Source organism: Nerophis ophidion, linkage group LG24 (assembly GCF_033978795.1).
Source record: "Nerophis ophidion isolate RoL-2023_Sa linkage group LG24, RoL_Noph_v1.0, whole genome shotgun sequence".
Classification (NCBI taxonomy): Eukaryota; Metazoa; Chordata; class Actinopteri; order Syngnathiformes; family Syngnathidae; genus Nerophis; species Nerophis ophidion.
In genome coordinates, this window is record NC_084634.1 from 39,681,004 (window position 1) to 39,695,027 (window position 14,024).

Below are 14,024 nucleotides of genomic sequence, written 5' to 3' on the forward strand. Positions count from 1 at the left end.
AGTGGGTAGAGCGGCCGTGCCAGAAACCTGAGGGTTGCAGGTTCGCTTCCCACCTATTGACATCCAAATCGCTGCCGTTGTGTCCTTGGGCAGGACACTTCACCCTTTGCCCCTGGTGCCGCTCACATCGGTGAATGAATGATTGGTGGTGGTCGGAGGGGCCGTAGGTGCAAACTGGCAGCCACGCTTCCATCAGTCTACCCAAGGGCAGCTGTGGCTACTGATGTAGCTTACCACCACCAGGTGTGAAGGAATGATGGGTTCCCACTTCTCTGTGAGCGCTTTGAGTATCTAACAATAGAAAAGCGCGATATAAATCTAATCCATTATTATTGTTATTATTACTTTGCAAAGCCACGGCCATTTATCAACAACACCCAGAAAGACTTCGCTGGGCCCGAGCTCATCTAAGATGGATGGAAAAGGGAAATGTGTTCTGTGGTTTGACAAGTCCACATTTCAAATTGTTTTTTGAAACTGTGGATGTCATTTTCTCTGGACCACATAGGAAAAGAACCATCCGGATTGTTCTAGGCGCCAAGTGTAAAAGCCAGCATAGCATGTGTGATGATATGGGGGTGTATTAGTGGCCAAGGCAGGGGTAACTTACACATCTGTGAAGGCACCATTATTGCTGAAAAGTACATGCAGCTTTTGGAGCAACACATGTTGTTATCATGGACGCTCCTGCTTATTTTAGCAAGACAATGCCAAGCCAGTTGGCTTCATAGTAAAGAGTGCGTGTACTAGACTGGCCTGCCTGTAGTCCAGACATTGAACATGTGCAGTGCAATATGAAGGCTAAAATATGAGAAGGGAGACTGTTGAACAACTTAAGCTGTACAAACTGTCTAAAACTCTACTATGCAAGGTCAAAGCCATTTATCAACAACACCCAGAAACCCAAAATATGAAAAGGGAGACTGTTGAACAACTTAAGATGTACAATCTGTCTAAAACTCTACAATGCAAAGCCAAGGGCCATTTATCAAGAACACCCAGAAACCCTAAAATATGAGAAGGGAGACTGTTGAACAACTTAAGTTGTACAATCTGTCTAAAACTCTACTATGCAAAGCCAAGGGCCATTTATCAACAACACCCAGAAACCTAAAATATGAAAACAGGAGACTGTTGAACAACTTAAGTTGTACAAACTGTCTAAAACTCTACCATGCAAAGCCAAAGCCATTTATCAACAACACCCAGAAACCTAAAATATGAAAAGGGAGACAGTTGAACAACTTAAGCTGTACATCAAGCTAGAATAGGAAATAATTCCACTTCAAGAATGTGTCTCCTCAGTTCCCAAACCTCTACTGAGTGTTGTTAAAAGGAAAGGCCATGTAACACACTGGTAAAAATGCCCCTCTGACTACTTTTTTTGCAAAGTTCATGATTACATGCAAAATAAAACAAAGTTTGTCAGTGTGAACATGAAATATCTTGTCTTTGCAGTCTACTCAATTGAATATAATTTGAAAGGGAATTATTGTATTCTGTTTTTATTTACCATTTACACAAGGTGACCACTTCAGTGGTGTTGGTACTTGGTACTAACCCCAGTTGCCCGGCAGCAAGTTCACCTCATATATGATCCTCTGCACCAGGTCGAACTCGCCCTCCAGCGAGGCATCCAGCAGCAGAGCCAGAGGGTTGAACTTCACCCTCAGTCCGTGTCCCGTGCGCTCTGACCTCAGCTTCTTCAAGTTGCTGCGTTTGCCCTGAAGCACACACAAGACAGCAGGACGCCGGTCAACAACAAACACCACACACTACAGAGTACACTACAGAGTACAGTACAGAGATACTACATATATACTTACATCATGTATATACTACATGTTATTATGAATGTTACTAGATACTACATATATACTTACATCATGTATATATTACATGTTATTATGAATGTTACTAGATACTACATATACACTTACATCATGTATATATTACATGTTATTATGAATGTTAATAAATACTACATATATACTTACATCATGTATATATTACATGTTATTATGAATGTTACTAGATACTACATATATACTTACATCATGTATATATTACATGTTATTATGAATGTTACTACGTGACATATATACTTACATCATGTATATATTACATGTTATTATGAATATTACTAGATACTACATATATACTTACATCATGTATATATTACATGTTATTATGAATGTTACTAGATACTACATATATACTTACATCATGTCTATATTACATGTTATCCTCTTTTTGTTCTTTGGTTACTACACAATTTGATTCAATTTGGTATTTGGGGGAAAAGATTCGAACCAGAATCAAGAATTGATTCTTCATCTTGTATGAATCTTCTTTCTGTTCTTTGGGCACAACACGATTCAATTCCATTTGATTCATGGGACCAACGATTTAATTCAAACTGATTCTTGATTCTGCTTCTTGTTCGAATCTTCTGTTCTTTGGGAACTACACGATTCAGTTCAATTCGTTTCTTGGGGTCAAAGATTGAATTCAGAATCTATTCTTGATTCTGCACCTGGTTTGAATCTTCTTTCCGTTATTTGGGCACTACACGATTGAAATCCATTTGGTTTTTCGGGCAACAATTCGATCCAGAATGGATTCTCGATTCTCCATCTTTTTCGAATATTCTTCCTGTTCTTTGGCCACTACACAATTTGATTCAATTCGGTTTTTGGGGGCAACTATTCGATCTAGAATTTATTCTCAATTCTGCATCTTGTCTCCTTCTTTTTGTTCTTTAGGCACTACTCGATTGAATTTAATTCAGTTTTTGGGGAGACGATTCAATCCAGAATCGATTCTCAACTCTGCATCTTGTTTGAATCATCTTTTTGTTCTTTGGCCGCTACACAATTCGATTCCATTCGGTGTTTGGGGGCAAAGATTCGATCCAGATTCAAGAATTGATCCTTCATTTTGTTATTTCATGTTCCACACAATTCGATTCAATTTGATTCTTGAGAGTAATGATTTGATCCGGAATCAATTTTCGATTCTGAATCTTGTTCGAATCTTCTTTCTTGTTCTTTGGGAACTACATGATTCAATTCAATTCGATTCTTGGGGTCAAAGATTGAATTCAAAATCAATTCTTGATTCTGCATCTGGTTCGACTCTTCTTTCTGTTCTTTGGGCACTAGACGATTTAATTTAATTTGGTTTCTGTGGCAAAGATTTGATCCAGAATCGATTCTCTAATTTCCAACTTGTTTGAATCTTCTTTCTGGTCTTTGGGAACTACACAAATCGATTCAATTCGTTTTTTGGGGGCAACTATTCGATCTATAATTGATCCTCGATCGTGTTCAAATCTTCTTTTTGTTCTTTGGGCACTACATGATTCAATTCAATTCGATTCAAGGGACCAATGATTCAATTCAGAATAGGTTCTCGATTCTGCATCTTGTTCGAATCTTCTTCCTGTTTTTGGGTACTACACGATTCAATTCAATTCGATTCATGGGACCAACGACTCGATTCAGAATCGATTCCGCATCTGGTTTGAATCTTCTTTCTGTTCTTTGGGCACTACACAAATTGATTCAAATCGGTTTTTGAGGCCAACGATTTGATCCTGTATTGATTCTTGATTCTGCATCTTGTTTGAATCTTCTTTCTGTTATTTCGGCACTACACGATTCAATTCAGTTTGATTCTTGAGGGAAAAGATTTGATCCAGAACCGATTCTCGATTCTTGATCTTGTTCGAATCTTCTTCCTGTTATTTAGGCAGTACTCGACTCGATTCAATTTGGATTTTGGGGGCACCTATTCGATCTAGAATTGATTCTCAATTTTGCATCGTCTTTGAATCTTCTTTCTGTTCTTAGGGTACTACACCATTCAATTTGATTCGATTCTTGGGGTCAAAGATTCGATTCAAAATCGATTCTCGACTCTGCATCTTGTTCGAATCTTCTTCCTGTTTTTTGGGCAATACACGATTCAATTCAATTCGATTCATGGGACCAACGACTCGATTCAGAATCGATTCCGCATCTGGTTCGAATCTTCTTTCTGTTCTTTGGGCACTACACAAATTGATTCAAATCGGTTTTTGAGGCCAACGATTTGATCCTGAATTGATTCTTGATTCTGCATCTTGTTTGAATCTTCTTTCTGTTATTTCGGCACTACACGATTCAATTCAATTTGATTCTTGGGGGAAAAGATTTGATCCAGAACCGATTCTCGATTCTTGATCTTGTTCGAATCTTCTTCCTGTTATTTAGGCAGTACTCCACTCGATTCAATTTGGATTTTGGGGGCACCTATTCGATCTAGAATTGATTCTCAATTTTTCATCGTCTTTTAATCTTCTTTCTGTTCTTAGGGTACTACACCATTCAATTCGATTCTTGGGGTCAAAGATTCGATTCAAAATCGATTCTCAACTCTGTACCTGGTTCGAATCTTCTTTTTGTTCTTTGGCACTACGTGATTGAATTTAATTCAGTTTTTGGGGCAACGACTCGATCCAGAATCGATTCTCGATTCTGCATTTTGTTCGAATCTTCTTTTTGTTCTTTGGTCACTACACAATTGGGATTCAATTCGGTTTTTGGGGGCAAAGATTCGATCCAGAATCAAGAATTGATTCTTCATCTTGTTCGAATCTTCTTTCTCGTTCTTTGGTCACTACACGATTCCATTCAATTCAAATCTATTCTTGGGGGCAACAATTTGATCCGGAATCGATTCTGGAGTCTGCAAAGCGGACACACGGAGCAGAAGTACCTTGGGAGGCTGTGACGCAGGTGCAGGCGGTGACGGCGAGGGCAAAACGTGACTCGTGACTTTACGGGCCGGACTAGAATCCGAGTTGTTTTTATCCAGGTCTTCGGGCCTCACGGGCGCCAAGGGACCTCTACTTGGCGGCCATGAGGAGCCGTTGTGTTTGGTTTGTCCCGCGGTCGTCGCCTCAGCGGACATATCGCAGGCCGCCGGGGATAAGCGACGACAGTCCAGGTTCAGGTTCTGGACTTCCGTGTCTTCTGGCGCCGGACCCTCTGGGACATTCCCCTCTGCCGAGTGGCTGCGGTCCACGTCCCCCAGAAGACGATCGGGCTGGTAGAAGGTGTTGCCTGCAAGAAGGTTGCTTATACGTTGGACACGTGACTCAGGTCACATGACCTTACCTGAGACGCCGTCAATGCCTCCAGCCAAGGTGTTGAACCTGCGCCACCAGAAGTCCACAATCTTTCAGTACTGATGGGAACAGTTGGTCTCAGTAAGTCCAACACAAACCTCTGGTACAGTAGTTTTTGGATGTTGGGGCCCTGGGGGCCCTCGGGTTCAGTGATGGAGCTGCGTTTCTTCAGGGGTCGTGGGGCGTTGCTGAGGCGGCGGCGGAGGACTTCCAGGTCAACATCGCTCTGGTACCGAAGTTGGGAGTAGGCTGAAGAGAGATAACCATACTTCAGTCTCTTAGATACATAAAAAACATGTTTGTCCTCAAAATTCTACACGCAATACCCCGTAATGACAATGTGAAAATGTATTGAAAATATTAAACTGAAAAAGCATTGGCTCAATACTTTCCAGCCTCAAGTCTTTTTGAACAGGAGGCCCCACCATTGGCACACCTATCTTTGGGGAGTTTCACCCGTTCAGGTTGGTTTTCCTCCAGGATGTCTCTGTACATAGCTGCATTCATCTTTCCCTATATCGGGTTGGATGGGAAGGGTTAGTTTTCATTCAGGATGTTTCTGTACATTGCTGCATTCATCTTTCCCTCTATCAGATAGGATGAAGTGTTGGTTTTCATCCAGCCTGTCTCTGTACATTGCTGCATTCATCTTTCCCTCTATCAGATAGGATGAAGTGTTGGTTTTCATCCAGGATGTCTCTGTACATTGCTGCATTCTTCTTTCCTCCATCAGGTTGGATGGGAAGTGTTTGTTTTCATCTAGGATGTCTCTGTACATTTCTGAATTCATCTTTCTCTCCGTCAGGTTGGATGGGAAGGATTTGCTTTCATCCAGCATGTCTCTGGACATTGCTGCATTCTTTTTTCCCTCCATCAGGTTGGATGGCAAGTGTTTGTTTTCATCCAGGATTTCTCTGTACATTGCTGCATTCATCTTTCCCTCCATCAGGTTGGATGAAGTGTTGGTTTTCATCTAGGATGTCTCGGTACATTGCTGCATTCATCTTTCCCTCCATCAGGTTGGATGGGAGGTATATTTTTTCATCCAGCATGTCTCTGTATATTGCTGCATTCATCTTTCCCTCCATCAGGTTGGATGGGAAATTTTATTTTTTTAAATCCAGGATATCTCTGTACGTTGCTGCATTCATCTTTCCCTCCATCAGGTCGAATGGGAAGTGTTCATTCTAATCCAGGATGTCTCTGTACATTGCTGCATTCATCTTTCCCTCCATCAGGTTGGACGGGAAATTGTATTTTTTTTATCCAGGATATCTCTGTACGTTGCTGCATTCATCTTTCCCTCCATCAGGTTGGATGGGAAGTGTTAATTCTAATCCAGGATGTCTCTGTACATTGCTGCATTCATCTTTCCCTCCATCAAGTTGTACAAAGACATACTGGATGAAAACAAACACTTCATCCAACCTGATGGCGGGAAAGATGAATGCAGCAATGTACAGAGACATCCTACATGAAAACCAACACTTCATCCAACCTGATGGAGGGAAAGATGAATGCAGCAATGTACAGAGACATCCTAGATGAAAACCAACACTTCATCCAACCTGATGGAGAAATAGATGAATGCAACAATGTACAGAGGCATTTTGGATCAAAACCAACACTTAATCCAACATAATGGAGGGAAATATGAATGCAGCAATGTACAGAGACATGCTGGATGAAAACCAACACTTCATCCACCCTGATGGCGCTGGAGAGGTGCTGCAAAAAGGAATGGGTGAAACTTTTTTATTTTATGTTATTTTAAAAACATTTGCGAAATAATAAAAAGACATTTCACAATGTCATTATGGGGTATTGTGTGTTGAATTTTGAGGACAACATGAATTTATCCCATTTTGTAAACGTTAAATGTGGTAAAAGTGAGTAGTTTGTGGATGTCATTCAGCCATGATCCAACACAAAGAAAACATATTTCAAAGACCTCCTCCCTGATGGTGTGACCTACCAACTGGAGTCAGCTTGGTAGGACTGAGAGGACGAGGGATGTTGTCCACGTTAGGAGGAGGGAGGACTTGCCCATCCTCAGCTTTTCCTCCTCCAACTTCTTGTCCTTCTTCCTTGTCTGCGACATCTTCTGCTGGCCTCGTGCCTCCTCCCTGCAGGAAGGGCAGCGGGGAGGCGGCTGTAGAAGATGCAGGCAGGATGGGCTTCCCGTAGACTGCGGGGGACAGGAAATGGGTCAGAAAGTGCTGACTTCATCTTTGTTTACTTTGTAGCAACAGCAAAAATCCAGAGTCTATCTTGTATTGTATTTTAGTTTGCTATGGAACCCTCGGTGTGGTACAGATGTGCCAATTTCCCACAGAGTACACAAAAGTGGCTAGCAATAGTGCCAAGGAGAAAGCCGAGCTTGAAAACACAATTCTGCCGTTCAAGTTTCCTGTTTGAAGTAAACGGAAAAAGACAAGTGGATACAAGGAAAGCGGTATTGTGGGTATCCATAACGGTTCTACAAACTGGCACTGTTAATGATGTACTTCAGGAAATAGGAACTAGAAGTGACTTAAAATAATATTCAAGCTGCGAGCAGCGTTAAACGGGCCCTCGCCCCCTTTGCACTACGGGGGTTCAAGTTCTCGATGCTCTGACCCACCAGCAAACATTTCAGGACTCCCAAAATGTAAAATAATTTGTCAAATCTGACAGGCCTGCAAATTATTGGGACTTTTGGTGTATGTTAGGGGCCTTAAGAAGGGGTCCAAACGTATAGAAGAAAACATGTCAATAGGTGGTTCTCTGCATCGCCCCTGAAGGCCGTGTGCCGCTGCTCAAACTACACGAAAAGGAAATAAAAAATAAATAATATAAAATAAAGGTAAATAAAATAAAATAAATAAATAAAATAAATAAATAAAAATTCTAAATAAAATAAAATTGGAAAAAAATATAGAAAACAAATCCAAACAGTAAAATATATAAATAAATAAATTTAATAAATATATTTAAATAAATAGACCACACCAAAGTTAGAACCCGAAACCCAAACCTAACCAAATTAAACCAAACCAAAACAAAACAAACTGGCGATTAGAATCAGGATCTGAACCTGTGAAAGTTCAGGATCCCCAAAATATGAATTTTTTTTCCCCAAACCTGACAGGCCTGCAAAATATGGGGACTTTCCTTGCATGTTAAGGGCCTCAAAAGGCGTCGCAACATATATACATATATAAATATATACATACATATATGTATATGTATATATATATATATATATATATATATATATATATATATATATATATATATATATATATATATACATACATATATGTATGTGTATATATATATATATACACACATATATATATATATATATATATATATATATATACACACATACATACAAAAAAATATATATATACATACATACATATATATACATACATATATACATGCATACATATATACATACATATTTATATACATATATAAATATATACATACATATAGACATATATCTATATATATACATATATATATATACATACATACATACATATATATGTACATATACATACATATAGACGTATATATATATATACACATGTATATATATATATATATATATACACATGTATATATATATATATATATATATATATATATATATATATATATATACACATGTATATATATATATATATATATATATATATACACACATATATATATATACACACATATGTATATATATATATATATATATATATATATACACACATACATATATATATACACACATATGTATATATATACACACATACATATATATATACACACATATGTATATATATATATATATATATATACACACACATATATACACATACATATATATATATATATATATATATATATATATATATATATATATATATATATATATATAAATATAAAACAAAACCATTTTTCTTTGAAGTAATATGGAAATTGATCAGAGCTCTGTATCAATTTCATGGAGTAATGAAGTCACTCCTTACTCAGTCACTCCTTACTCAGTCACTCCTTACTCAGTCACTCCTTACTCAGTCACTCCTTACTTGCTCTGCCACTGCTCCTGGAGAGAGAGCCGTAGTGCTTGGTGTGCGGCTGCTGCAGGTACATGTTGTAGATGGAGCTGCTGTTCATGGTGGCGGGGCCTCTCCTCGGAGACTGGGGCCTGGAGGGCTGCTCGGGCACGTATGGACGTACAGCCACAGCCGGAGGAGGGTCGCTGCGCTCGCTCTGGTGGGGCAGGGGAGATGAGCGGGCGCTGGAGGCGGAGCCTAAGAGGAGAGACAAACGCACTTAAGGCGTGACTTTCGTAGCTTTGAGATGTTTTGTCCTTGAAGACTCACCTTGGTTGGCGTTTGGGGTTGGTGAGGACAAATATGAGGTGCTGGTTGGAGGCCAGCCCAGGGTGCCAGGGGCAGAGCGAGGGAGGGAGCTGGTGGAGCAGTGATGCCCCGCTGCCTGGTGGCTGGCACTGGGGTAGGTGCCATAGCCGTAAGGGAGCTGATTGACAGAAAGAGAAAGCGAAAGAAACGCCACTGAGAAAGGAGCTGTCTGGAAGTAACATTTTGCACAACCAACAGCATAAAATAAGGAGGGGGTGGGGGACCCTCAATTATACACCACCAAAACAATAAACATGGTAAATGGATTATATTTGTATAAGCCTTTTTCTCCCTTCAAGGTACTCAAAGTGCTTTGACACTATTTCCACATTCACACACTTGATATTAGTGTCAGGTTCAAGAAGCAAGGAATTAAACAGAGAAAGAATTCAATTTAGCTGAATGAGGAGAGCCCGTAGTTCTGTACCCTTGTACGGTGTCGTCCCACACTCTGACGACAGGTGGCGCGCCTCCTCTTTTATTTGGACTTTCCCTGATTACATGGCAACAGCTGTTTCTAAAGGGAGGGGAGGTCATAAACATCCGTTGCCCTCAGTCACAAAACAGTTTTGGTAAATGGGTTATATTTGTATAGCGCTTTTCTCCCTTCAAGGTACTCAAAGCGCTTTGACACTATTTCCACATTCACACACACATTCACACACTTGATCTTAGTGTCAGGTTCAAAAAGCAAGGAATTAAACAGAGAAAGGATTTAATTTAGCTGAATGAGGAGAGCCCGTAGTTCTGTACCCTTGTATGGTGTCGTCCCACGCTCTGACGACAGGTTGCACGCCTCCTCTTTTATTTGGACTTTCCCTGATTACATGGCAACAGCTTTTTCTAAAGGGAAGGGAGGTTGTAAACAGCCGTTGCCCTCGGTCACAAAACAGTTATGGTAAATGGGTTACACTTGTATAGCACTTTTCTACCTTCAAGGTACTCAAAGCGCTTTGACACTACTTCCACATTCACACACACATTCACACACTTGATATTAGTGTCAGGTTCAAAAAGCAAGGAATCAAACAGAGAAAGGATTCAATTTAGCTCAATGAGGAGAGCCCGTAGTTCTGTACCCTTGTATGGTGTCGTCCCACGCTCTGACGACAGGTGGCGCGCCTCCTTTTTTAATTGGACTTTCCCTGATTACATGGCAACAGCTGTTTCTAAAGGGAGGGGAGGTCATAAACAGCCGTTGCCCAAGGTCACAAAACAGTTACTGTAAATGGGTTATGCTTGTATAACGCTTTTCTCCCATCAAGGTACTCAAAGCGCTTTGACACTATTTCCACATTCACCCATTCACACACTTGATATTAGTGTCAGGTTCAAGAAGCAAGGAATAAAACAGAGAAAGGATTAAATTTAGCTAAATGAGGGGAGCGCGTAGTTCTGTACCCTTGTACGGTGTCGTTCCACGCTCTGACGACAGGTGGCGCGCCTCCTTTTTTATTTGGACTTTCCCTGATTACATGGCAACAGCTTCTAAAGGGAGGGGAGGTCATAAACAGCCGTTGCCCTCAGTCACAAAACAGTTATGGTAAATGGGTTATATTTGTATAGCGCTTTTCTCCCTTCAAGGTACTCAAAGCGCTTTGACACTATTTCCACATCCACACACTTGATATTAGTGTCAGGTTCAAGAAGCAAGGAATTAAACAGAGAAAGGATTCAATTTAGCTCAATGAGGAGAGCCTGTAGTTCTGTACCCTTGTACGTTGTCGTCCCACACTCTGACGACAGGTGGCGCACCTCCTTTTTTATTTGGACTTTCCCTGATTACATGGCAACAGCTGTTTCTAAAGGGAGGGGAGGTCGTAAACAGCCGTTGCCATCGGTCACAAAACAGTTACGGTAAATGGGTTATGCTTGTATAGCACTTTTCTACCTTCAAGGTACTCAAAGCGCTTTGAAAATATTTCCACATTCACACACACATTCACACACTGATGGAGGGAGCTGCCTTGCAAGGCGCTAACCACCACCCAGCTGGAGCAAGGGTAAAGTGTTTTGCTCAAAGACACAACAGACGTGACTAGATTGGTAGAAGCTGGGAATCGAACCAGGAAGTCTGGGCTTCTCTGCTTAGGCTGCTGCCCCCGCGACTTGACCTCAGATAAGCGGTAGAAGATGGATGGATGATATAGCCCAAAGAGGCTGAAACTGATGCAACGCGTGGATGCTCTTCTAGACCAAGGATCCGGCCATTGACTTAAAGAATAGAATGATCCCTGTGGAGCCCATCAAGATCCAGGGCCGGGAGGTGGCAGTAGTGGGGCAGTCCAAGTACCTGGGAGTCCACTTGAACAGCAGACTGGACTGGAAGGACAACAGCAAAGCTGTATACAAGAAGGGCTTTCTCAGGAGTCTGTTCAAACCCCGGCCGAGTCATATCAAAGACTATAAAAATGGGAGCCATTACCTCCCTGCTTGGCACTCAGCATCAAGGCTTGGAATTGGGGGTTAAATCACCAAAAATGATTCCCGGGCGTGACCACTGCTGCTGCTCACTGCTCCCCTCACCTCCCAGGGGGTGAACAAGGGCATGGGTCAAATGCAGAGGACAGATTTCACCACACCTAGTGTGTGTGTTAGTAGCTGTTTGTAGTACATTTTATTGTAGTGTTTTTACAAACCAAACATGTTATTTTAAAGTTTATCTTGTTATATTTCAACATTGTGGTGTTTTTAGGGAGGGCAGCAAGCACAAATTCCATTGACTTCGGTTCATGTCAACGACTGGTGCCGATGTGAGTTAGAAGTGGGGTCCTGGGACCAGAGGAGAGTAAAAACCGTACCTGTTCTGGAGCGTTGGTCTTCCAATTGGACACATTTGCACCAGTGCTGGTCCACGATGCATCACTGGCTGTGTGAGAAAAGAGGGAGGATAAAACAACACAGGTGAGATCCTTTTCTTGTGAAAACAGAGAAATGGGAAGTTTCATGAGAAAATGAGCAGAAGAAAAACTGGGGAGGTCTTTGGAGCTGTGCTGGCATGAAGTCACATCTAACTGACTTATTCCTAGACAAGACTTATTTGCTGCTGATCTTATTTTACATGACGTATGTCCAGGAACTCTGATGGCATCTAATCACAGACACGAGTGACAAAAATAAAGTCGGTACAAGTCAGGGGCCGTATTCATCAAGCGTCTTAGACTTTTCGAAATTTAGTCCTACTCTCAAACTGAAGAATAAAAGTTATTTATCAACTTTTTTAAGTCTAAGAATCACTCCTGAACTCCACGATATTTAAGAGACCTTCAGAGGTGTCCGAAGTGGTTAGGAGTTGCCAGCGGGGGATGGCACTGAGGCCAGAGAGACCTGCGCCAACGTTCAGGGAGCGGAAGGATATTTATATTTATAACAATATTTATAGAAATATTCAACATTATAAAACATATCAAAAATAGTTAAAATATTCCACAACTACAAACCCCGTTTCCATATGAGTTGGGAAATTGTGTTCGATGTAAATATAAACAGAATACAATGATTTGCAAATCCTTTTCAAGCCATATTCAGTTGAATATGCTACAAAGACAACATATTTGATGTTCAAACTGATAAAGTGAAGTGAATTATATTTATATAGCGCTTTTTCTCTAGTGACTCAAAGCGCTTTACATAGTGAAACCCAATATCTAAGTTACATTCAAACCAGTGTGGGTGGCACCGGGAGCAGGTGGGTAAAGTGTCTTGCCCAAGGACACAACTGCAGTGACTAGGATGGCGGAAGCGGGAATCGAACCTGCAACCCTCAAATTGCTGGCACGGCCGCTCCACCAACCGAGCTAAACATTTTTTTTTTTTGTGCAAATAATCATTAACTTTAGAATTTGATGCCAGCAACACGTGTTAAAGAAGTTGGGAAAGGTGCCAATAAATACTGATAAAGTTGAGGAATGCTCATCAAACACTTATATGGAACATCCCACAGGTGTGCAGGCTAATTGGGAACAGGTGGGTGCCATGATTGGGTATAAAAGCAGTTTCCATGAAATGCTAAGTAATTCACAAACAAGGTTGGGGCGAGGGTCACCACTTTGTAAGCAAATTGTGGAATAGTTTTAGAACAATATTTCTCAACGAGCTATTGCAAGGAATTTAGGGATTTTACCATCTATGGTCTGTAAAATCATCAAAAAGTTCAGAGAATCTGTAGAAATCACTGCACGTAAGTGATGATATTACGGACTTTTGATCCCTCAGGCGGTACTGCATCAAAAATCGACATAAGTGTGTAAAGGATATCACCACATGGGCTCAGGAACACTTCATAAAACCACTGTCAGTCACTACAGTTAGATGCTACATCTGTAAGTGCAAGTTAAAACTCTACTATGCAAAGCCAAACCCATTTATCAACAACACCCAGGAAGGCCGCTGACTTCACTGGGCCCGAGCTCACCTAAGATGGACTGATGCAAAGTGGAAAG

General features: G+C 40.8%; 1 protein-coding gene across 1 annotated transcript in view; it reads right to left on the reverse strand.

The window, feature by feature from the left end:
- Positions 1-14,024, reverse strand: part of ppp1r13ba (protein phosphatase 1, regulatory subunit 13Ba) — a 101,596-nt gene that overhangs the window by 19,983 nt on the left and 67,589 nt on the right. The window contains exons 13-20 of the mRNA XM_061886344.1: positions 12,384-12,451; positions 9,544-9,700; positions 9,247-9,471; positions 7,149-7,361; positions 5,272-5,422; positions 5,163-5,200; positions 4,762-5,108; positions 1,587-1,724 (exon numbers count right to left, since the gene is read on the reverse strand). Coding sequence (XP_061742328.1) covers positions 1,587-1,724; positions 4,762-5,108; positions 5,163-5,200; positions 5,272-5,422; positions 7,149-7,361; positions 9,247-9,471; positions 9,544-9,700; positions 12,384-12,451 — 1,337 coding nt within the window. The remainder of the gene's footprint in view (positions 1-1,586; positions 1,725-4,761; positions 5,109-5,162; positions 5,201-5,271; positions 5,423-7,148; positions 7,362-9,246; positions 9,472-9,543; positions 9,701-12,383; positions 12,452-14,024) is intronic.